The 26,646-nt window shown below is 27.2% G+C and overlaps 2 protein-coding genes across 13 annotated transcripts in view; both read right to left on the bottom strand.

Moving 5' to 3' along the window:
• Positions 1–14,197, bottom strand: part of LOC100165826 (cytoplasmic polyadenylation element-binding protein 2) — a 212,931-nt gene extending 198,734 nt beyond the window's left edge. Inside the window, exons 1-3 of one of the 3 annotated variants that reach the window (XM_029486900.1) lie at positions 13,435–14,195; positions 11,034–11,268; positions 10,798–10,967 (exon numbers count right to left, since the gene is read on the bottom strand). In XM_029486900.1, the coding sequence (XP_029342760.1) occupies positions 10,798–10,967; positions 11,034–11,268; positions 13,435–13,860 (831 nt within the window). In that variant the 5' untranslated portion in view covers positions 13,861–14,195. Of the gene's footprint in view, positions 1–10,797; positions 11,269–13,434 lie in introns of all 3 variants that reach the window. The other 2 variants (XM_029486899.1, XM_029486898.1) reach the window with 2 other exon arrangements.
• Positions 14,198–21,557: 7,360 nt separating this feature from the next.
• Positions 21,558–24,625, bottom strand: LOC100163446 (uncharacterized). Of its 10 annotated transcripts, none has more exons than XM_008188533.3 (6): positions 24,366–24,625; positions 24,186–24,274; positions 23,821–24,015; positions 23,066–23,307; positions 22,826–22,981; positions 21,558–21,957 (listed from the first exon to the last, which is right to left on the bottom strand). In XM_008188533.3, exons 2-6 carry the CDS (start codon positions 24,256–24,258, stop codon positions 21,814–21,816), a joined length of 810 nt encoding a protein of 269 aa, XP_008186755.1. In that variant the 5' UTR covers positions 24,259–24,274; positions 24,366–24,625; the 3' UTR covers positions 21,558–21,813.
• Between the last annotated feature and the right edge of the window lie 2,021 nt (positions 24,626–26,646).

Below are 26,646 nucleotides of genomic sequence, written 5' to 3'. Positions count from 1 at the left end.
GACAAAGGTAGACAAACTTATGAGGAATCTTGTATTACATTTTCAAATCTTAGATTTAAAAAGAAAAATTGTTATGAATTTCTTACAGCTCAAAATAAGTCAAAATATGTTGATAATTTTATGTTGTATAGAAAATGCAAACAAATTTTGCGTAAAAATTCCCGTTTTTCTTTAATTTTCTTTTGTTTTTCACGGTGCTTTTGAAAACTACTGGGAAATTTTTACTTTTGACCCGCCAAAGTACCAACTAGATTCACTTTCCTATCAGAAAATATAGGTACTGTTAAAAGAAAATCTAAGCATTTTTACTGTCCTAAAAGGTGATGACAGACACAAACAAATTAAAAAATTAAAAAATTAAAATTAAAAAAATAAAATAAAAATAAATAAATAAAACACACATCGTTGTAAAATCAATATATTCATTGCTCCGCTCAGAATTTAAAATCACATAAATAACTATATAAAATATAAACTTATTTTTTAATCGCTTTTTATTTTCACAAAGAGATATCGTAGCATTGCTATACAATTTACGAAAATTAAACGAAGATATTGAGTATAAAAGAAAAAAAAAAAGGTGGGTAAGTGGATGTCGCTCTGCTTTACAGTAGAGTTAGAAGTGGGTAACTGTATAATATGGACAGTATTAAATTTGAATTCAATGATATAATATCACTGTATAAGAAAAACGATTCTGAGCGGAGACGGTATATCAGTCTATGTATTAGACATATATATACTTATCTATGGTATTAAAACAAAATTGACCTATAATAGGTACCTATAATAAATTCCAAATTAATCATATCATAATATCTATTAAGTACTTATAACGCGTTATACATCAACAAAAAACCGTGGTACTATCATAGATATATAATAGTATACTTTAGAAGTTTCAAGTACCCACGAATAATATTATACAATCACAACAAAATAACTAAAATAGTTATCCTAGGTTTTTAATATGTAATTTCGTCCAACTTTGTACTTAAAATGAATATAAAAATAAACTGTGTAAATGTATTTTTTAGATTTTTTCGTAACAGAATTAATTACTTACGTGGAATCTTATTTTAAATTTTTAATTCTTAGATACAAAAATTGAACATTTTATAAATTTTTAACTACAAAATAATTTTTCAAATTAAAATTTGATAAATTTTGTCCAAATTTGATCTTTAAATGCTTATAAAAAAAAATTGTGCCTATGTATTTTTAATATTTTTCAACTGATATTGTAACAATATATCAGGAGCTTTGTATTAAATTTATACACTTTTTGGCCCAACAGATAAAACTTTATTGATATTTATAGAAAAAAAAAACTAAAAAAATTGAAAACTTACAATGTCCGTAAACAGCTCAAAAAGAGTCAAATTATTTTAAAAATTTTATCGTATATATAAAATGCTAATATTAACATTCAGTGAAATTTTCAAGTTTCTACAGTCACTCGTTTTTTAATTACAACAAAATAAGAAAATTGTTACGTAAGAAATCGAGTGAATATCAAATGTTGTAAAAATATGAATTTCAAACGCCCATAAAAATTTAATTTGAGTTTCTTATAGATATTTTTTGTTTGATAAAGGTAGATAATATTATAAGGAATCTAGTATTACATTTTCATATCTTAGATTTAAAAAGAAAAATTTTTATGATTTTATAACTCGAAATAATTTGCAAATTTTCGTGATTTTTCCATATTTTGTCATTTTTTGAACTTTAAATGCTTATAAAAAAAAACTGTGACTAACGATTTTTAATATTTTTCATCTGCCTTTGAAACAATATACTAGGAGCCTTCTATTAAATTTTCAAGCTTTTTTATCCAACAAATAAAATTTTATTGATATTTTTAGAAAAAAAACTAAAAAAAAATGAAAACTGACAATGTCCGTAAAGAGCTCAAAATAAGTCAAAATATTTTGAACATTTTATCGTGTATAGAAAATGGAAATGTAAACATTCAGTCAAAATTTCATGTATCCACGGTCTTTTTTTTTAAAGTTACACCAAAAACCAAAATCGATTTTCTCGAAAACAGATTTTGCGTAAAAATTCCCGTTTTTCCTTAATTTTTCTTTTGTTTTTCCCGGCGCTTTTGAAAACTACTGGGGAATTTAAATTTTGACCTCCCCAATGCACCAACGATATTCACTTTCTGATCGAACAAGATACTGAAGTTGAAAATCGTAGCATTATTTCGACTACTTATCGTGTACACAGACACAAAAAAAAATAAAAAATAAAAAAAAAACACACATCATTGTAAAATCAATACATTCATCGTTCCACTCAGAATCTAAAACGTTTAACACTACTATAAGGTAAAGAACAAAAAAATAATTTATGAAAATTTGAATGCAAGCTATTTTAAGTTTGATACTTAATAGTTTGATATATTTATATACATTTTCATTAGTGACATAATAAAGGCAGAGGAAATTAAATGAAGTCGGGTAGGTATATGAATTATATTACGCATAGTGTTTGCACTAATATTCTTTGAGGTACACAGTTTAGGTAATATTCGAATAAATTAATCATTTAACATCACAGATTATTTAAACTTTTATCCCTCATTTTAACTTCTGTCTGCCAACTAACTATGTAACGATGAATCAGATAGTATGCGCAGATAAAAAATAACCATCAAGATTAATGTATTATAATAATATACTCAAGTATAGAAAGTAAAAAAAAAAATAAGTAAACAATTGAAAGATAACAACAGAAAACCCACATTTAATTAAATACTTACACGTATACCATAGAAATGTTTATGTAATAGATTTAATTTAAAAATCATAAGACTTACTAGATTACCTAGCTATTGAATATTTCGATGTTTGAATTAGACATTTGTAATATTACTTTTATTTTTAACAAAAATGGAAGACCTTAATTATATGTAAAATAATATTACATATTATCTCGCAGCATAATAAATTCAGCTTTGTATATTTTGAAATCAAAGTTCAGTTATTAACATTTACATCAGAAAACATACTTGTTAAGTATTAAATTTATAACGATCATATTATAACATACATATACATAACATATTATGTTCCATCGATAACGATAACTAGCTGCTTCTATGCTACTTAAATGCAAATTATACTTGTATACTATTTGTATAATCTTAGATCATCGCATAAATACAACTTAAACTACAAATCAAAAATTTGAAACAAAAATCACCATCAATATTTATAGATTTATAGAAATATGATGTATATACCTATACATTACTTAAATATTTAAACTATGTCAAATGAAAACAGTTTCAAATAAATATATGTTTTATTAGTAACTATATTATTTTAAGGTTGAATTTTATTTTGACTAGCCAGCGAAATGTCCTAGTTGAACGGCCGCCAGCACCAAATACGTTCATACGTCTAGTATGTCCAGGCGTATAATAATAGCTATTGCCGAGAAAAACTTGAGTAAATGAAAAATTTCATCCCCACACTTGGCACAAGAGTCGCATGGTTTTTTTTTTTACAAAAACCCCCTCCTGGTTTAAGTCTCGAACAGTGCAATCGGATTTGGCATAAACAGCACGTAGGAAAAAATGTGTAGCCAACATTGGAATCTAGAAGCCACCACTGTTCTATTTATATGCTCGGCCGACATAAGGATTTTAAGAAGTTTCTTTGACCGCTACTCATGACACACAGCCTACCAATCAGTTTCCTATATAGTTTAATTTTTTAGCAAACCAATTTAGTGTTAATTTATCAATTACAAATTAAAAAATATTATGCACTTTTTTTAACTTATTGTAAGCTAAAAAATATGGTTTTAAATAAAATTAACTATACAAATAACAATAAAAGCTCTACGATAATAAAACTGACTTCCATATTGACCATAGTATATTATGTAAAAAATTATAGAAAATAGACGTAATTAATTGCATGACAAATGACAATAAAACAGTAAACATTGTACTTATATTATGTGACTGATGGCTATATAGGAGTAAAAATTGTCGTTAAACAAAAATTATACAAAGTCAAAAATATTAATGCCTAATGGTAAATGACAACGAAAATTGCAGCGGATGCATATACCTACCTATATGCCATACATTTTATACGTAGCATATTATATAAACCTAAAATTACGTAGGTATGAGTCCTACCTAGATAAGAAACAATTAAATACTATAATAAACCAACGATATAGTTTTATAAAAATAATTTAAAATAATCTAGCTTATGAAACAACATTTAACTACATACCTATTTATAACTATCTACATGACAAATACACTAAAAATAATAATTTAAGAATATAGTAAAAAATAAAATAGTATGCAGAAATAAAATAAAATAAGTTTCAATTTATAATAATAATTAAAAAATAATTATCGAAAGAAATTTAACTATGAATGTCGATTCCCCGAGGCCAACATGATCATATTTTCCTGCTAAGAACCTTTGAATGTTTGACTTTTATTTAAATAAACAGGGTAGACACTAATCATCAATAATTGGAATAAAAGTATTATTTTGCTAAGTAATTAAAAAAGCGGAGAAGAAAACAAAACACTGGTTGTTAGGTTTTTTTGGCTTGGGATAAATATTAAATATATATCACTGTTCAATAGCTGCGTCGCTCAACTCAGAATCTAAAATGTGAGTTATTGTTTGTCTTAATCTTGAAAATAGTAAGCGCAATATGTCAATAACGTGTAAAGGTAACTAAAATTCAAGATTTAAATGTTCACACGAACCCATGTGGTTTCTAGAATGCATTACCACTATACAAATCGCGTTTTACCAGTAATTAACTAGGTCTCTCTTTTATATTAGATCGCTTTCACGTCATTTTTGTCCTTTTTAGGACAAACTACTCATGTTATTAGACAACAATATGATGTGTTTAACTAACAATGCTGACATACAAGTGACAATTCTAGGTAAAAAAATTTAAGCAGGACTTTTTATTTATAAAAAAAAAGTAATAATTATTTATAAATAAAACTTTATATAGGTACCTAATAGTCTATGATACTCGGAAACAGGTGCTTTTAGATCCATCTTAAAATCAAGTACAAAACACAAATATATTTTAATATATTATGTACTTTACGACATACCTAATATAAAACGCTTCATAAATTTCAACTTTTTAACATACTTCAATAAAAATTCATGGGATTAAGAAAAAGATAAGATATTAAGGTAAAGGTTGTTGGGAAATAATTAAGTATTTAATTATTGATACCCTACAGAACACATTTTGTAAACGAAAAAATTAATTAATTACATAAGAATAAAAAAAAAACAATAACTCTCAGTAAGTTAAGATATTAAACAACACAATTATATCATTAAACATAAAAAATATAATTAAAAAGTCTTCGCCGAGTATTTAATCAAATAAAATAACACACGAGATGCCAAAATCAAAACATATTTGATAGTTAATCAACAAGTTTTTTATGAAAATATTATATATATCAGATACTTATATAATATATAAAATAAATATTGAATTTCAAAGCCATGCAACTAATTGAAACCTTATATAATAAATTTAAATGTAAGAATAAATTCTCCAAAAGACGTTTTTTTGGGAGGTTTACATACGAATTGACCTTTTAGTGTTATTATTTTTCTTTTGACGTGCATAAGTTAGTACCTTCTATATATCTATGGCTTGTACACCCGCCAGTCAGCATACACCCCTGTGTCATTTGCCAAGCGCGCGTGTATGTGCACATTGCAACGCGGCGAACCCGAGAGGTTATTCGTAGTAAAGCCGCCCGTCGTCCACGCGCCGCCGGCGGGGCCACTATTTTTATTGACCGTACAGCCGGAGGGTCTTCTTAACGCCTGCGTCGGCTACCTTTTGAAACAATGTATCAAAAAAAAAAACCCCAACGACAACGAAAAAATATTATATCAATATGACAACCCGGTTTTCGTTTTTAGATTTTATTAGAAATTAAAAATATTTTAAGTTATACTTCTTATACAATATGTAACTAAATGCTATTGAATACGTTATACGACGAAACTATTTGAATTACTTAAACAATTTAATTTTGTCGTTTATTTATTGTTATAGCATTTATAACACAATTCACAAAAAAAATTTGAAAAATGACGGATTCTACTTCAACGAATAATAAATAGTTTCAAAATAAATTGAAATTCAGAGATGTGGCCATTGTAATAGGACTACCAACATTTAAAGAGGTAAATCTTCTTGAGAGAACTTTTATGTGAAACTTTACAGAATGGAATTCAGTTTATAAATGTCTAGTATTGTTTTACCTCACCACAATTATTACACAAATTACTAAACTCTTAGGGGAGGAGAGGTACAATAAAACGTGAAGGAATGCCTGGTGTAAATGTGTGATAATTTTGATAAAACGCCTTGTACGTTGTACGACGAAGTAAAACCCAGGTTGGGGTAAAAAATAAATAATAATTGATTATATTTTAATACCTGGTAAAATAAGACATACCTACTGTGATATATTAAAATGAACAATATAAAGATATCTGAATAAACTATAAAAACAATAATTCAACATTAAGTTGTAATTGTATTAATTAATTAATTTAATAATTGCTTTATATTCAAAAAAATAAAATGTCAAACCTTACTATTGTCGTATCTAGGATTTTTTCACGTAAGGGATATAAAGATTTTGTTTTGTTGTGTACAAATTTTGGTCTCTGGGAGGGGTGGGGGATATGACCCCCATGCCCCCCACCGTAGATACACCACTGGTTGAATATATAATCTAATTGTTTGTATCTGTTTAAAACTATCGGAAAGTGGTGAAAAATCAGTAAAATGTCCGGAATTCCGAAATACAAGACAAGCATTTTAATGGTAGTTCGTCAAAACTTAATACTAAATACATAAACTATACCTATTTAAAACTGCTGTAAAAAATAACAAACATTCAGCATGCGATATGATGGCCAACTAGTGTACCTTAATCCTTAAAATATATTAAACTGTAAAAAATAATATTTATAATATCGTTTAATATTAGCATGTTCTACATAACTATAAAAGTGGTAATCGGAGTAAAAATCCTCAGGAAAAAAATCCCCAGAATACAATATTAGTCACAACCACATGCAAATGGTTGAACAAATATTTTTTAAACGTTAATTAGTATCTATAATTACCACATTATTAATATTTAATTACAAACACACATATTATAATATTATATTATACTATATTATATTATTAAAAAAATGATATCTAGTGATAATAGAATATTAATGTAATATAAATAAAATGTTGTTTTAAATTACAATACCTAATATATTATGTGTAATTCAACTTAACTTCAAAAATTTACAAATTATAATATTGTAATTTAATATTTTAGAAAATTATTTATAATATTATATATATTAATTTTTGAATGATATAATATAGTAATATAAAATATTATTGTTTATTTTTCAAAAATTATTTATAGTATTATATATATTAATTTTTTGAATGATATAATATAGTATAATATAATATACGTATTTGTAATTAAATATTAATAATGTGGTAATTATAGATACTAATTAACGTTTAAAAAATATTTGTTCAACCATTTGCATGTGGTTGTGAGTAATATTGTAGTCTGGGGATTTTTATTTCTAGAGTCGGGGATTTTTTTTTCGGGGTCGTTCGTTGGGGAATTTTTTTCCCGGGGATTTTTATTCCAAAATTCCATACAAGTACATATAGCCATATAAGCAGTGACTACAGCTGTACTTTTCTAAACAATTATTTTATTTTGGTTAGGTTTTTGAGTCTTGACGAATTTAGATTTAACATTTGTACCTATCGTAATAATATAAGATTGAAGTTTAGTAGTTCTCTATTAAACGTTTATATATATTTTTATGTAAAAGGTAAGAACACCTGAATAAAAAAAATGATACAAGTAGTAACACATATGAAAAAAATTGATAAAAATTATATGGTTAATAAATAATATAAGAAATATTATACTCATGTTAAGAAATTCCCAAAAATAATATTTTGAAAAAAGTTATATAAGTTAAAAAATATAGATATTTTAAAAATTCTAAAAATAAGCTACATGACTTGTTTTTACCAACAAAATTTTTCTTATAATCAGGTTTACAAATTGGCTATTTTGAATATTTCTAAATAAATTATCGTCAAATTTAAAATTTTTTATTTTCAGTATTAAAAAATAAAATAATTTTTTAATATACGTTTAATGCAAGTGAGGATAAATTAGATAAAAAAAAATTTTTAATATTGATTGGAACAAAAGTTATTTCATCTGTCAGGTCTTCCTGTTACACCTTGTATATTATGTAGTGTACATATATATATATAATATATTATTAATTATCTAAATATATAGTACACATAACACCTATAAACATTGAACAATATTCGTGTGCTTACTCCTTTTTCTTAACAGAGTAAATTTAATTTTTTAATTTTTTAATTAAAACGGTAAATAAATTTTGAATAATTAATGGTTTATAATTCAAATAATAAAGGTGAAATAAATAATAATCAACAGTTTTAAGCATGTAATTTATTTTACCAATATCCCGCAGGGTTTCTGATAATGGTATGAAGGATTTAATATGGTGGTTGTTTAAATAGGCAAGAAAAACGTGTTTAATCGGCAGTGCCAAAGGAGTATTCACAAAAGATAGAAAAGAACGGAAGAGGGTTCGTTAAAAAACAACAGACTTGGCATAATGCCGCCATTACTCATAACTCATAAGAATTGTTTTCCTAAGTTTTCCTTAGAGTAACAAATAAAACAACAGCACAGGATAATGCTTGGACAGTTGGACCTTCCTAATCGGTCTACCGATTAATTAGATGGAAATAATTCAATTTCAAGAAAACAAAATTAATCTTCGCTAAAATAAGCGAATAAATGTTTTCATTTTACCAATAAATTAGAACACTGATATTACTAAACTTTGTTTTAGAGTTAAGAATGATTAATATCTTATTATATTTATCATAATTTCGGACATCTTAAAAAAATACATGTTTAAATTATTAATAAATATTATAATATCTTATTTTGTAGTCTATTAGCCATAATTTGAAGATAGTTAATAAACATTTAAAATTATTTATAGAAAATGAGTATGATAAGAGAACTCTAATTTATTATCATATTAAAACATATGATAACATATATTATAAATAATATTATGTTCATCTATATTTTTTTTATACCTCTGTCTATCAAATATCACTATTATACATATTTTATTTTATACCTATTAAAATTGAAAAAAATTGTTGTAACTTGTATTGTATTTTAATTTAAAATAATTTAGGCAAGTTAATGATTATAGAAAAAGAAGACTTCAAAAATATTTTGGTATGGAAACACAGGTTGTAGACTACATCATTCGACAATTATAATTTCCATTTGTGCTCTGAACTGCATTAAAGATATGTTTATTCAAAAGTTTTTATCTATGTGATTAAAGTTTAAAGTTACGGAAACAACTTTTGTATAATAATTGAAAACTATAAATTTTATTGTATAATAACAAAATGTATTGAATGTTACTCGGTGGTATTTGTATACCTATTGACTATAGTTAAATCCAAATTGGTACCTAATGTATTTTATACATTATATTCCCTATATTGATGTGGATGTGCATACCAACATCTTGATAAAAAAATAATTGGATACATGATCAAATTATTAATGACATTTATATACAGGGAGACAGGGAGTTCCATAAAGGTTTACTAACCTAAAGGTGGCAGTGATATAGACGTTTCAATTTACATCAACCATTTATTACAATTTTAAAATAGTAAGTCTTCTTTGAAATTCATGCATGCATAAAATATTATACATTGACTGGAAATATTAAAATAATGTAATTACCAGGCATTAATGCCAAATAATCAGACACAAAACATATTGTTATTTATATTGCTTTGGCTCTTTGATCTCATTGTAATGCAAGATTGTGGTGTGTTATGAATAAATGTGGTATTTATTTTTAATAATTTATTAAGTTTATATAATGATAAATCATTAATTGCAATGGAAAATAATTCTGAACAAATCCACGCTTGATGACATTTCTTTAAAATGTTTCCTTGCAAATAAAAACACACTAACAATTAAGAAATTAAAAATAAATTTTAAGTTCTAAAATTATGTATGAAATTAAAAATATATGTCTGAAAATATTTACTATAAATTATAAAACAACAAAGTTCCTTGATTTAATAGAGAAAATTACTAAATAAATACCTATAAAAAAACCACAATTGTCACTAATGAGCACAATTTTTTCTTGTTATTTAATAGATACATATTTTAAATATATTTTTAATTTTTTTAATTGTTTATTTCTTATTAACTGACTATCAAAATATAAAATCTTATTAGCAAACAAGGCCATAGTTAAGAATAGACAAATGAGAGAAGACAAATTGATTTTAAATTGTAATACATAATAACATATTATACTCTGTTTCAAAAGAGAACGTACCAGTCGGCGACCAATTTATGTCCGGCGACGCGCATCCCCCACCAATTTCTCATTGTTAGCGTAATCACATGATTCTCAACGCACCAATCAAATCATTTGACATGCGCGAAAGCGGTATGTTCTTTTTTGAAAAGGATTATTGTGATGTTTTAAATATAAGTCACAGGATCTTCTCCTGATTCCTAATATTCTACCCTGACAATAAATACTTAACTCTCTAAGTACTAAAATAAATTATAGCTCAAAATGATTTAAAAAATCTTACCTGATAACTCATTACGTCTGTCTCATCGATGTTGTTAATATCAAAAGTTGTAGAATTTTGATTGAATAATCCTTTTCCTGGATACGAAGTACTACGTCTAAATTTTGATGAATTCATAGGAGTAGATTGATGTTGATGATGATTGTAATTAGTATTTGGCTTACGACCAGCTAAAGCATGCATTGGATTCAAATTAGGTACAGAACGACCACGATTCCACGATGAACCGGCTATACCACTTTGATTTTGACTAGAGTTAAGCCACGAGTTCTGATGTGACTGTGACCAAGAGTATCCCTTACTGGCCATGTACAGGTTCTGCGGATGAGCTGACTGTTGCAGTTGCCTAGACAGATTGTGAGGGAAATTGTGTGTGGCGCCAGATGCTTGACGTCTATGATGATGTTGCTGTGGTTGCTGTTGCTGGTGATGAGGTCCCAGGCCAGTATTGTACAAAGTATTTGGGAAATTCTAAAAACATCAAATATTAAAATGTTTAAGTTGAAAATTAGTCACCTACCTATATCTACTTATCACCAAAATTAAAATTATGTCAAATATTAATTTAATTTATCATTTTTCTTGAGTATAGGAAAAATTTTCAAAACTAACAAAAGTTTATAATAAATAGGTATTGTTTAATTCTTGAATGAGACTGGAAATAACAATGACAGTAATTTACATAAATAAGTAGAACTTTCTCAAACAAGGCACTTAGTAAATATGACAGTGATTGGTGCTTCTTTTTCATATTTCATAGACAATAAGAAATATTTATGAAAACTTTATTGGTTGGATAATAATAATAAAAAGACAGTTTAAAATTTAATACACATTTATTAACAAATAAATGAAACTAAATTATGAAAAGTTGATGAGCTTTATTTTCCTGATGTATTTTATAAAAATATACATTTATTAGATATTGAAAAAGAAATAGTTGGCCTTGTGTGAGTAGACGTTTCTTATAATTGTATAACACTTCAATACTTCATACTAATTTGAAAAAAAAATTATTTTCATTTAATATTTAATAAGAAATTAGAAAAATATAAATTAAAATTGAAAATAATGATTAATTTAGGTTTTAATAAATTTAGTGGATTTAATGTACTTATAAATGTTTTATTCAAGTTGGACAACTATAGATTGCATTTAAAAAAATATAACTACTGATAACTATTAAGTAAATCAATCAAATACCTACCTACCATAAGAAAATAATAAATAATAATTAATTATTTTTAAATAAATCATAAGGTTTGAATACTATAAAATGTTCAATGAACTAAGATTGTTAAATATTTAATTGGGTATAACATATTTTAACCATTTTTACCCAATAGGCAGTATACCGGTACCTATTTAATACCAACAAATAACAGTGAATACCGAGGAAGTTATTTTTGAAATCTTTACGTTGTCTAAGGTAAGTATACAAAATTATAAGTATTAGTGTACCTACTATTAATCATCTGTGTTTAGTAGTATATCTATATTTCCTCCAAAATTTAAACACATGGTTAAATAATAGAGATAGGTAAACTTACTATTGTTGGACATAACTATGTATACTAAATTAATATGGTTCACAGATTTTTAAAAAGTAAATAGGTAAGTATGTAGTAGAGATAAACATTTATTAAATTCACAATTTTCATCATTTTTTCTTTCACTTTAAATAAATAGATTCTAATTTTTTAGAAATACTGAAAAATAATATGTTTATTATTATCAAACTTAATACTCAACAAGATTATAAATAACCAATGCGGGTACATTTAAATGAGTACTCTAAAATAATGGTAAATAATATTATCTACTAAAAACTTACATTAAACATACAGGCAGAGATTAGGGGGCTAGAGAGCTTAGAGAGGCTTAAATAAAATAATAATAAAATGTGTACTTCCAAATATTGTTAAACTAATTTTATAAAGACACCTAGTTAACATAAAAATCAAAACAAAACTATACAACTAGGAATGATCTATACTTTAAATTATTAGAGAATATTAAATATCATATATTTAACTCGTATTTAACATAATGGCTTATGGCTATAGTTACTAATAGGCTACAGTTAAAGAAGTTTTCAAAAGAAACAGCATGTAATAACTACTAGTTTTTAGGAACAAATATAGGTAGGTATACAAATATCTTAATATTTTATTTAGTGACAAAATATTTGTTTTTCAAAAATGTGTACATACATAATGTAGGACCAATTACTAATTTCAGTGTAGGTATACACAATACACATTACACATAAGCTTTGTAAAATAGGTATTAACTATTTTTAGCATTATATTAGCTTGTAAAAAATGTTAACATTATTAAATTATAAATAACTAACCTATAGTTAGGTACCTAATGTTGTACATTTAAAACAATTCTTATAGAAATAGGTATTCTCTGATAAAAGTTCATAAGAATTGAGCACGGTATTGAGTAAAAGAAATTTACAAAAAATGGGCATATTTTTATTTATTGTTTTATCATGAAAACAAGTTAAAAATAAATGTTAAATTAAACAAATAGAGAGGTACATAACAACTTTTGGTTTGTGAAAATGCATGACAGACCTGTTTACTCTACATAGTATAAAATCATTGTACTTTTTAATGCATAACTTACAGCGTTGTTTGCAGCCGCAGACGCATTTAACCCATGTATCAATGTGTCATCAACAGACGCTGACCATAGACTAGACGTAGACGAGTTGGTCGACGAGTTTATCACATTTAGACTAGCTTCATTGTTGTAAGATGATGGTAACTGCATTTGTGGGCCGCCCGATGATTTATCACCACCACTACCTAACGCTGCCAACACAGAATCTTCTTTGACAGCGCCTTTGGTGGAGGGCAGCTGTTGGTGATCGCCGTTGACCGGTGACGGTGAGATCTGCTGTTTGACGGCGACGTCCTGCAGCTGCTGAGGGCTGTCGTCGGCAAAATACGACTGTGACGACGACGACGACGGCAGCCCGGACGTGTTCACCGACGATTGGTACTCGATAGAACTTAAACTAGAATTTACACTAAATTTGTACTCCCCCATTTATACAATATCACGAACGGTCCCGTGCGGAATAATAGTATGCCGCGCGAGAACCTCTCCTGTTCGAAAACGCACACGTCTGAGTACTATATTATTATTATTATATTAAATAGTATAACAGCGATTTCGACGACCGACAAACAGAAGACCGCTGCGGAATATTATTTATATAATATATATATAAATATATTTATAATTGGGAATATTATACAATATATTATATTATATTTTTTATGTAATATAATAATATACGGTGTTTTGCGGTTGAAATTTTGAATTAAAAAAAAAAAAAAAAAAATTTAACTAGAGCTGCGGCTGCAAACGGGCACGTTGGCCACCCGCTGATAACACGACTGCACGAGCCGAAACGCGATAGCAGCGGCGGCAGCAGCTTGTCGGCGACTCCCCCACCCCTCCGCACGACAACCGCCGCGCGCGCGTTCCACACCGCCAACGGAAAGCCGCCAATCATATGTTTATTGGCAATTTTCGGATTCGACGCACTTCGCCGCTGCCGAAGCCGTCGTTCGCGCTCGGTGTCTCTCGACTTTCCTTCGTCGGGATGATGTATTGTTATTATTATTATTATTATTATTATTGTTATGACATATTATTATTATATTTATCTACTATTTATTATTTACTATTTAGGTGACTCCGTAGCGTTGTCACTTGCTTATTTTTCACGTTGTGCTTTTGATTATAATATTTTATAGTGTAGATAAATTATGATTATTGTTTTTTAAATAAAAAAATAATTACAAGACGTCAAGACAAAGAAGTACCATATTATGATATTATTATAATAATATATTAATATGCATAGGTGCCTAGTATACCTATTATTAGTAATATTTTTTATAGGTACAATCATTTAATATTTTTTCTATGGGTAGGTACAATTATCTATACAATTATATTATACATGTGTGGTGTGCTTATAATAGTTAGATATTATATGTTAGATATTTATTAAATTTAATTAAATAGGTACCTGTGTAATTTATTATTATTACCTATATCTTTACGGAATTGCTGCTTTACTTAATATTAAGGTACTACAGTCTAAAACTGTAGGTACTATAAAAACTGTACGTCTGTATTGTAATAAAAAAATACTCTAATGTCTATATATAGTATACTGTAGAGTACTCAGTACTCGCGTCTCACAGTATAATGTAGGTACGTTAAACGACAGCAGCAATGAAGTATATTATATAGTAAATTATGTATAAAGGTAGTCAGTAGGCAGTTGGTACCTACCTAGTTACCCGCAAATAGTTATTATTTATAATAGGTTACCTACCTATAATATGATTGCATTATATAGGTACTAACTACTAGGTATGTGTGACACATAATATGTCTATGTATGCATGAATTTTCTTATTATTTCGAGAAAATTCGTGTTTACTGTTTACTTTTAAAAAAACCATGACTCTGTATAGTGTAGATACAGAGTGTGTATATCTATAGGCAATAGGCTAATCCTATATTATTAGGTGTAGTAATAAGTAATAACTAATAAGTTCATACCTATTACGATTGATTATATATTTATATAATGAATGATATTAGGTACCTACCTATGGTATAAAAAGTTAAATATCTAAATCGTAATACATACTAAAAATTTTAAAAACAATTGACGTTTTTGAAAATATTTTTTACATTATTTTAAGTCGTTTTAAAAAAACATGCTTCTAAAAAAAATATTTTTTATTACTTTTATCCTTATAATTTTTGTTTTTTATATTAATTTTTTAAGACAATGCATTTTAATTTCTTACTCCAAATCAGATATATTTTAGTGAACTTATCAATGTATACAAGTAAAATTGTTGATGAGTATTTCATGAGTTATAACTTATAAACAGGTATTTAAAGTTTTGATGTGTTCATGTGTAGAGTGGAGTGGCTGTACCTACAGAAAAATGTTGGTTTCCGCTTCTCTGATTATATTAAGTTTAGATTCTAAACTTAAATACTTATACGTTATAACTGATAAACTGCTTGTCCAAAATTTACTTTTATTGGTCAAAATAGTCGAAATAATAATCTTCTTCAGAATATGCAATCAACAATATAATATTATGTTGTCATTCAAAAAAATAAAAATTAAAAAAGGTTAACGATAAAAATAATAAAAAATATAATTGCATTCCGAAAATGTTGTTTTTTAGCGATTTAAAATTACATATAATATAGAATTGAGAAATATTTTCGAAAACGCTAGCATCTACTAAAATCCGGAGTGGATTTATAAGGTCACCCCCCCCCCCCGTGGGCTTTTTTTTAACGATTTAATTGCAGTCAAGTCTTCATTGTACTTTATATATCACTCTTAAATATTCCTACTCGCTGCCTCTACCCATAAACAAGCTTTAGATCCACCCCTAACTGAAATAATAATAAGCTAAATGGATCACCCCGTATTGGTACGTATAAAATGTTGGCTACAATACTATTGAACTGTATGATAATAACATAGTAATATAATATTTAAATATTATTAAATAGATACCTATTGTGTTAATATTTAAGTATCGCGATTGTATATGTATATGCGATTGTATATGCAATACTTATTCATCGTTATTAAAATATAGTCTCAATGCGCAGTTGTATATTATATAGAGGTGTAAACTACCTACTACTATGTTTTCTATAGACAACACATTATAGTACCTATATAGTATATAGGTGGTAGTATAATATATTATGATTGTTCCGCCCGTTAGTTCACTTCAAACAGATTTTAAAATAATAGCTAGCTTAGTTGTTTTAACTATTATATTCTTATAGTGTACTTGGCGGGGCGTATTGCGTATACAAGAGGGAATGTAGGGGACGATCCCCCGTGGTTTTTATTTCTTCTTATAAGTTCTGTAGGAAAGTCAAAAATTATTTAATATCTATTAACCGTAGCATACAGGTACCTATCTAGGATTTTGGCGCATTCGTACGATACAACTTTTTTTATTCTTATCTCATTTTGGCACTTATGTCTTCCACCATTCTAAATTATCGCATGAACAAATTACAATTAGGTACAATTTTTGACCTTGTTTTTTCTTTTAATATTTTACACGTGAAATAATATTTTATAGAAAAAGCTTAAAAATATAACATTGTTCGTTTTTATAAAAAAAAAAAAACGTACTTAGTTATTTCATATTTAGGTACTAACTACTAATATATTAAGTACCTAATACATATTTGATATTTGACATATTACTATTTACCTATAACACATGTGAGCGGTACACGAATTTGATAAACTATAATTATATACTCGTCAGTCAGGGCCGGATTGGTTAGGTGAGCTACCGATAAAATCTCGGTGGTCGTCTAAAATTTGGGCTGTCGTGGTGTGAGTGTGGGTGAAAATAAATTCATGTTTAAAATACGATTGGCCACTAATCTCGTAACAATATTAGACGTAATTTTGGTCCACTGAATATGTAAATGGACCGCTTAAAAGTAAAAATCTCGATGGGCTGTTATACATACTAATCCGGCATTCCGGCCATATCGTCAGTTGTAACCAGTGCTCGAATTGTTATTCTTGGTGGTGAGGGGGGGCGTAGTGGGACGGTGCTCCTCTACTATTTATTATTTCTATTTTTGTTTTCGTTGGATTAAGCTCCTCTACTTAATTTTTCCCAATTAGAGCACTGGTTATAACTCTATATAGACATATAGTACCTATAAGTGTGAAAGTTGTAAAGTAAGTACAAGTGTACAACTATGTAGGTATAGGTACGGTACCTAATCTGTATAGCTGTATATTTAGGTACCTATTAGGTAAGCTAAGTAAGGTTAGTAGTTCATATTTTTGTATAGGTTCCTTTATTATATTATCTTAAAGAATGAATAATATTGCTGTAGAATATTATTTCATAGTTTTTTGATATTGAAATACGTTCCTCACTATAATGACTTTTTTTCCGGTGTTTTCGGAAAGACGGAAAAAATCCCCAAATCACAACTTATTTCTTATAGTATTTAAGTTGTAAAAAATAGTAAACACCTATATTATAAAATCTAAATACAAAATATATATACAAATATCGTCAGTCAGTGTAAGAACAAGTTAGCACTCGCTTACAATTTTTGGAATAAATAATAAATAGTTAATACATTTAATAAACGTAAAAATAAATAACTACCTGCATTGATAATTATGATATATTACAATCTGTCAATCAGTTATAAAAAAAAGTTATTAGTTAATTTGTGGATAATAATATAAATAGGAACAAATTCTTAAATTATTTTTATTTTATCCACAGGCGAGCTGAATAACTTTATTTTATAAATGACTGACTGACTGACTAAGATATTATATTTTTTTATTACTATTTATTATTATTTTTGACTGCTGCATGTATCCAACCACTTTCGCTAACGAGCGATAACTTTATCTTATACCTTATACCTTATACTGACAGACAATAATTGTATTATTATTATTTTTCTTTTTTTGTGTTATTAGGTAAAAAATTATTAATTATTGTATTTTATAATTTAAATACTAAGTAGATGGTTTAGGAATATTTTCCTGTGATTTTTATTCCGAGGATTATTTTCCTAGATTCGACTTATGTATAAGTACGTTACTGGTACAGTGATACATGGTAGTAACAGGGGAGTTTCATCCAAAGTTGTTATGTGCTTATCAATGTCTTATCGAGCCAATATTGTCGCGCACTATAGGCTGTGGGCGTTATCGTTATGGCATATTATGCAATGTGCATTGTACCATGTAGGAATACGTATAAGTATAATATTAATTATTATTGCCACAAATAAAACCTAGATGTCAACAAAAAAAAGAGGGCAAGTGGGTGTCGCTCTGTTGTACAATAGGTTAAAAGTGGGTCACCGTAATAGATGGTGTTAAATTTGAATTCAATGATATAATATCATAAATCTTTGTATAAGAAAAACAATTCTGAACGATGACGGTCAGTCAGCCTATGATATTACTGCACATTTTATGCACACAATATACCTATTTGATGGTATTATTGTGAATAAAGTAATTTATATATAACCCATATACGTGGAACCTTGTTTTAAATTTTCAATTCTTAGACATAAAAGTTGAATATTTTATACATTTTTAACCAAAAGATAATTATTAAATTTTAAATTTGATAAATTTTGTCAAAATTCGTACTTTAAATAAACTGTGGCTAAGGATTTTTAATATTTTACAAACGTATTTGTAACAATATAGTAAGAGCCTTGTATTAAATTTTCAAGCTTTTTTACCTAACAAATAAAGTTTTATAGGCATTCATAGAAAAAAACCTAACAAAATTTTAAGCTCAAAATGTCCCTAAACAGTTTAAAACAAATCAAAATATTTTGAAAATTTTATCGTGTATAGAAAATACGAATATAAAGAATCATAAAAATGTCATGTATTTACGAGTACATTAATTTGTTTGAGAGTTACACCAAAAACCAAAATTGATTTACTGTAAAAATTCCCATTTTCCCTTAATTTTCAGGTTGTTTTTTCCGGCGCTTTTGAAAACTACATAACTACATTTGACCCCCCCCCCCCAAGTATCAACTAAATTCACTTTCCTATCAGAAAAGATAGGTACTGTTGATGAAAATCTAAGCACTTTTACTGTAATAAAAGGCAAACAAAAAAAAAACACATCATTGTAAAATCAATATATTCATCGCTCCGCTCAGAATCTAAAATCGTCCCAAACTAAAGGTTATATGGTTCAATCAGGGGCGTCTCTGAGGGGGCAAAAGGGGCGATCGCCCATTCCATCAGTCGTGATAGATGTTCTGTTTTTGCTAATAGATAAATAAATTTTATAAATGTTGTTAATTGTTTGTTTATTGATTATACAGACCGTTGATACAAACATCAAACATATAGATTATATAAACATACTATAGATGTTAAGTTTATCTAATTGTATTAACTATAGTCTATAAGTGTGCGGATACCTTACTGATTTCGAGTTGCAACTTCTTCATATAGGTAAAAGTTAAAGCTATATTATTCGTTAGATAGGTAGTAATGTAGTATAATAATATAAACAATAGTATATAATGTAATTATTAATTAATGTACAGTAGGTACCAAGTACCTGTAATCTGACTGCTAATTTTTGGTTTTTAATCATTGAATAAAACGTGTGCACTTTTGGTGAGCGTAGTTTCCCTCCCATTGGATCCACGCTTGACGGCATGCGCTCAATCAGAACACTAAACAAACAATATACCTACCTACCTAAAATTTATTTTTTAAAAAATATTCCTATAGACCTACATTATTTGTCCAGTGTCCATACTCCATACCTATAGCCACCCAGGCCTAGGCAGTTGTACGTCGTACCGTAAAGGCGTAAAGTAGAGTGCCTTCAGATATTTGTGTTTTTTTTTTACATAATTCTAAAACTATTGGTGTTAAGTGTTAACGTAACAATATAATACATCTATATAAATATATATATTTCAATATTTGCGTGCATGTATCATAACATAATATTGTGATCAATCATCCAAATATATTTTAAATACAACTTTTTTCTGAATTATTCAAACTTTGTCCGGGGACCCGAAATTAATTAATAATATAATCAAGTAGATAGGTGCAGTGGAGTAACCAGGGCCCAGAGGGACGTTATGGATGTTGAAAGTGTTGAAACACCCCCCTCCCAAACCCTCGCAAATTAATTTTTTCAAAAATATAATTGTTATATGCTTCAGATTTCTACACCATATGGTTTTATTTCATATTTGATATTATATTAATATGAATATTGATTACTTCAATAGCATGTTTAAAGCCCCCATAAGTTATATTTAATATAAAATTAAAACACAACCCTCGTCCATGGTTATAATACGCAGCTGAGTGGGTTGGTACCTATAGGTAGATATGTTAATAATAATAATAATAATAACTATTAGTTTTACGTTTATACTAAATAAAATATTTCCGTGAGTTAAATAATGTCCGTGGATTTACCCTGTCTTAAATTCTGTTAATTGTAAACTACACAGATTTACTGTGATTTTTAAGATAATAATTTGGTGGTTTTAATCAAATTTATAGTAGGTACAAGTCTAAAATTACCTATATCTAATCACAATAACTATTTTATTTTATATAAGCAATGCAAACCTATATCAGTAAAAAATATTCATAATTCGAGAATCAACAAATCCATATGTCAGCCACTCTGTAAGACATGAACTTTAGAAAATCCTTTCTTAGTAAATCCTTGCATGGCGGTAAGAAGGTATCATGACAATTTAAAGTCTTTAGCTATCAAAGTTTTGGTTGTACTATGAATCAATCAGTCAGGACAATTTCTTTTATACATAGTTATCATTCAAAATTAAAACAATAACTAGGTGCCAATCATTTTAAAACCAAAGATAGGTAGACCTACTACACAAGCAACAATTAAGCTATTATAATTATTAAACATCTTATTAATTATTTTAGAATATTATGCAATCATAATTTGTTTTAAATAGGCATATACCTACTTGCATCAGTATAATATCACACTTGTTGGATTGTAATTATAAGGATACAATTTTTAACTTATAATTGTTTGTATATAATAAATTATCAATTATGAAAGTTAATGTTACTAAAAATATTAAATAATAACTATTGTACACAAATAAATAATAATATAACAAAATGACAGTTGTAGTTTTTTGTTTATTTCAATAATATCCTACAAACTAAAACATAAGTAATGCCACTTGCCAGTATTGGTAATTATCATTGATTTATTCACTGATGATTAGGCAATAACAGTATAATGGTTTTATTATAAAATAGAAAAATAGGTACCTAATAAGAAATATATAATAATATATATTTTTTGATAGAATGCATAACAAATATTTAGAAACATTAAAGTTATAACAATGATTGTGAAAAAATAATATATTTTATTTCTTTGGTGGAGTTGTTCCCTTAATAGTAGTTCTATGTAGTACTCTGAGGCCAACTTCACTTCTGGGTGCCTGTGTACTTGAATGAGCAAAATGTCCAACAGCTAAGTTGTCAGATATAATGAAATCGCCTGGTTCCCACTAAACAAAATTAAACAAATGAATATTATTAATGAAGAATTAATACAGTCTATTTTAATTTCAAATACATATTTTTAACGTTAAAAAAGGTCATTAGGACATAAATATATTCTATCACAAAAATGATGATAGTAAATTTAAGATATAATTATTATAACTTTTTGTATAGTAATAAACAATTTTTTATAAAATTGTTTAGTTAACGCTACAAATAATTTATTATGAATAATTAAAAGACATTGTGTTTGAAAAACATTGTATTATAAACATAAAGTACATTTTTTAAATTTCTTTTTTTTTTAGAAACAATGTCAACAATATACACCAGAGGTCAACAATTAATTTTTTTGAAGGGCTATTAGAAATTCAAGAAGTTTTTGAAGGCCATAAAAATAATAATTAAACAAATACATTTCTTGTCTGCAGATAAAATTTTTCTAAAGACCTTCATCTGGTGACCCATTTCATGAAATCTCATGTCATGATTTTAAAGAAATCTTAAGTGTTAGGTAATAATATAGATTTAAAAAGTAACTTTATCATAAATATAAAAATTATACAAGTTCTAATTTCTAAATTCTGTTGAATATTTATCAACAAAAATGAATAAATTATTATACAACTAAACATATTACCAAAATAAAATAAGTCATAAGGCCAAAAGAAATTGTTATAATTTATATTATAGGTAAGTAGGTTAGGTACCTACCTATACACTTTTTTAGATAAATTTTATCATTTTTTATAACTTATAAGTTATAATGCTCTAATAATAATAGTGAATAATTAAAAAAAAAATATATGTTACATATCGGCAATTACCCTTTAAAATTATTATTTTTTTGAAAATTCAAACTAATAACAATACCTTGTGTACATATATATATTTTCCATTATCTTGATTGATTTTACTGTCTATTGATTTTAAAAGTGCTTCGTATTCTTCATGGCTAGCAGTTGCTTCTGATGGAAGTTTATAGTTCCAAATAAAACCAGTAGTCATTCCCAAATGAAAACACAATACCTATAGTTATGATTGTCATCATTGTTATAATTTGTTACAAATAATAAATATCATAATTTCAAGAAAGTTATTAATAATACATACCGGTTTGCCTGTTTGAGGATGACTATATATCAGTGGATGGACAAGTGACGATCTTCTATCACTGACCATCCAAGCTTTATTCCAAGTGTCATAAGTATCTTTATCTAAACTTTCAATTAATTCGGTCAGTGGAATAAATAATGTATGTCCTTCTTTAGGTACTGACTCCATATGATATAAAGAATAACTAAATGGTGCTGGTTGGAATGTTCCATCTATGTGCCAACCAGATCGCCCAACATCTTAAATAATAATAAATATTTTCATAATGGTGTTTTGATATTCATTTAGGTAGATATAAATTATGCTTAGATGAACACACATTTTGAATTCTCATAATCATAATAACTTTTTTTATATTTTGTAGCAAAAGTTATAAAAAAAACCACCTTCTTATTATTAATAATACTAAAGAGCTGTTAATTCTATGAACACTCCAATATATTATATAAACAATAAACATACTAATTAGTAATTATACTAGTTACTCTAACGTTTAGAAGTTTTCTTCAAATTTATGGTTTAATGATATATTCATTTCGGGATTGATGAGTATGAATATTTAAGTTTGTATATTTTCAATATGTTATAAGTATAACTATAGGTTATCATGGAAATAGGATTTTCATGAAATTTAACTAGTTAAATATGTTTGATAGATATCTAACAATAATAATTATTGATCAAGATTAGATTTAAAAAAATAAACTAGTTGTGTAAAAGTGTATGTTATTAATATTTATAGATATATTTACTTGTACATCCTTCATTTTTATCATTAGATACTCGAAAAACATCAGGGTGAGGTGATTTAGGATGTTTGTAGAATGTAGATTCTAATTCTCCAAACCAACGACTGATCTCGACATGCCTATCACCGCTTACGATTCCTTGATCTTTAAATATTAAGATTCTATGTTTAGTGACATCTTCCTGTATCTGTTTAATAACTACAAAATTAATGTACAACATGAAAATAATATTATAATATAAATTAACTACAAATATACAGGTAAGTAGATATAGAGTATATTACTCTATGGTAGATATATAAATATACAGTCTAAAAAATGCATCTAATGATACACAGCTATTAGTGATTATAAAATAAAAGCATTACTTTCGGGTCTATTTTCAGTTTTTAAGTCAACTCCACGCACTTCACACCCAAGTGGCTTCAAAAGTTTTTCCATCTTATTGAAAATATTTCTAAACATAAATTAGGCAGAATAATTATTTTGCTATACTAAAAAGCAAATTATTATAATATTAAAAGAACTTTAGTACGAAAATGTATTACTTATAATTAAGTGAACAATGGGTAACAAAAATAAAAAATACCTAGGTACAACAAAATTATTACTTTTTCATTCTTACTAATAATTATCGTAGTTGTATATCTATACTCGAATCATGAACCAAGATAATATTTAATTATCTTAGTTCATGTTGTACACGACTACGAATTGTAAATTATAACACTAATAATTATAACTACTAAATACAATTCATTTCCATAATTCAATTAAGTCGAGTACAAAATTACAAAAACAATATCACAATTCACAATCACAGAATAATAAAATTATTCATTGATATAAGTGATAAGACTTATCAAATTTAGGTACTTTATAAACAGAAAAAATGATTGTCTATTTTCGCCAAAAAATGAAAGAATTTTTTGAATATATATTATTATGAATTACGATATCACTATATTTTATAGGTTCCCCTATAAAACTTTAAATAATAACTCTAAGATTATTATTTTTAAATTACAATAGGTTTATACTCATAGGTTATAGCCTTATAAGTATATTTACCCAACTGTAGGTAGGTTATTAAGTGCTAAAGTATAGCCATAATACTATATAACGTTCATTGTGCCAGCCACACCCTTTTAGAAAATTCAATGTTTTTCCATGTCAACATTAGCACGTAATCTGCATGAATTTAAAAATTGCACGACCGAATAAAAACGTTTTGCATTTCGTAAATTTTTTTTGTAAATAGCCTGTAATGGTATTACTTATTTACCTACCTACCCATGCAATTAGCATATTATACTTCCATGACCTTCACCCTGTTTCACCCTTATCTTCTGGGCGTCTGAGCATTACACCAAAGTGTTTGAAGTTCAAAAATTCGTTTAAATCACAACAATTTTCAAACTATACCTACCTATGTTTTAATTAGGAATTCATAACATTTTTAAACTGTATAGCTAAGGCCTGAAAACGTAATACACAGTTCCTCGTCATAAGTTATTCTAACTACAATTTAAAAATATCGTAAATTCATGATATGCACAATATTTTTTAAAGACAAATGAAATTTAAATTTTTGAAATTGGATATCTATAAAAGAAAAACAACGATTTCTACTTTACAAGAAACTTATTTTCATTACGACCGCGTCATTACGTATATTGTTAGCTTCTATTACCTACATAATCATACACACAAAACCTAAATATTAATATTAAGAGGACGTAACACAGGCAATTGTTGTCTCCTGGTCTCGATAGGCACAAATAGCGTTTAAGATTTGGGGGGGGGGGCTCAAGCCTTACCTACTTGAATAAGCTTAAAACAACATTTAGGAAATGTTTGGGGGGGGGGGGGAGTTAGCCTCTAAAACCCTCCTATTTGTCTCTTTCTAAAAGACCCACATATAAACAGATAATGTTCTCTCCAGAACAAGTTTTATATAATAAGTCGATTCACTCTAATTTTTAAACTATCACGATGTTAAACATGACTTGCTGATAGTAAATTTGCTATGTTACACACTTGTAAGAAGTAGACAACAAATGCCCGTGTTACGTCCTCTTAATAGGCCTATGTACTATTATACTACTATGTACAATGTAGGTAGGTACATTGTACTCAATGAAATGTTTAAAATATTTGGACAAATTTTAAGCTACCTAGCTATTTAGTACTTATACCACAAATGCACGAACCTATAGATTAACACATCTCACTGTTCTACCATACGCAATTATATTGTTATAAACTCATGAAACAAAATAATAACAATACTATCTACAGCAATATGCAAATATAGACATATAGACTATAGTATCATAATAATTATCACGTGACATATAAAAAACAGCCTATAATATACACAGTGGCGTAGCAAGGGTACGGCGAACTGTGCCTACGCCAGGGGCGCAAAATTGTGCTTTAAAAATAGTACTTATTTTTATTCTACCTTCAAAATGAAATTTCTTCATAATACATTATTTTCGAAATGATTTTGTTTATCTGCACAAACTATGTCATGATGAATTGTGTTCCATTAACTGTAGTTATGATCCTGCGAAATGTCCCAAAATAACACCAAGGTTAATATAAAAGGGTTATTTTAATTGAACATGTTTCTCCAATCACTTTCAATCAAAACAACGATCTACATGATGATAATAATCGTAATCTTAGTAATAAATGGTTCTTCAGAAAACTTACTGATGGTGAACAGGTTCGAAGGCAATAGTTAATATATAGTATTTCAAAAATAAACTTTTTTGTTTTCATGCATTTTTTTGTACCGAAAACTGTGCTTTTATTTTCTGA

Source organism: Acyrthosiphon pisum, chromosome A1 (genome assembly GCF_005508785.2).
Source record: "Acyrthosiphon pisum isolate AL4f chromosome A1, pea_aphid_22Mar2018_4r6ur, whole genome shotgun sequence".
Taxonomy (NCBI): Eukaryota; Metazoa; Arthropoda; class Insecta; order Hemiptera; family Aphididae; genus Acyrthosiphon; species Acyrthosiphon pisum.
Note: the sequence above shows the minus strand (reverse complement) of the source record. Positions and strands in the feature narration are given on the sequence as shown.

Coding starts and splice junctions, on each gene's coding strand:
- LOC100163446 (XM_008188531.3), bottom strand. Junction 22,982..23,065: donor ATCCTCAAACAGGCAAACCG/GTATGTATTATT, acceptor TCATAACTATAG/GTATTGTGTTTTCATTTGGG. Junction 21,958..22,825: donor AATATATATATGTACACAAG/GTATTGTTATTA, acceptor AATTTTGTTTAG/TGGGAACCAGGCGATTTCAT.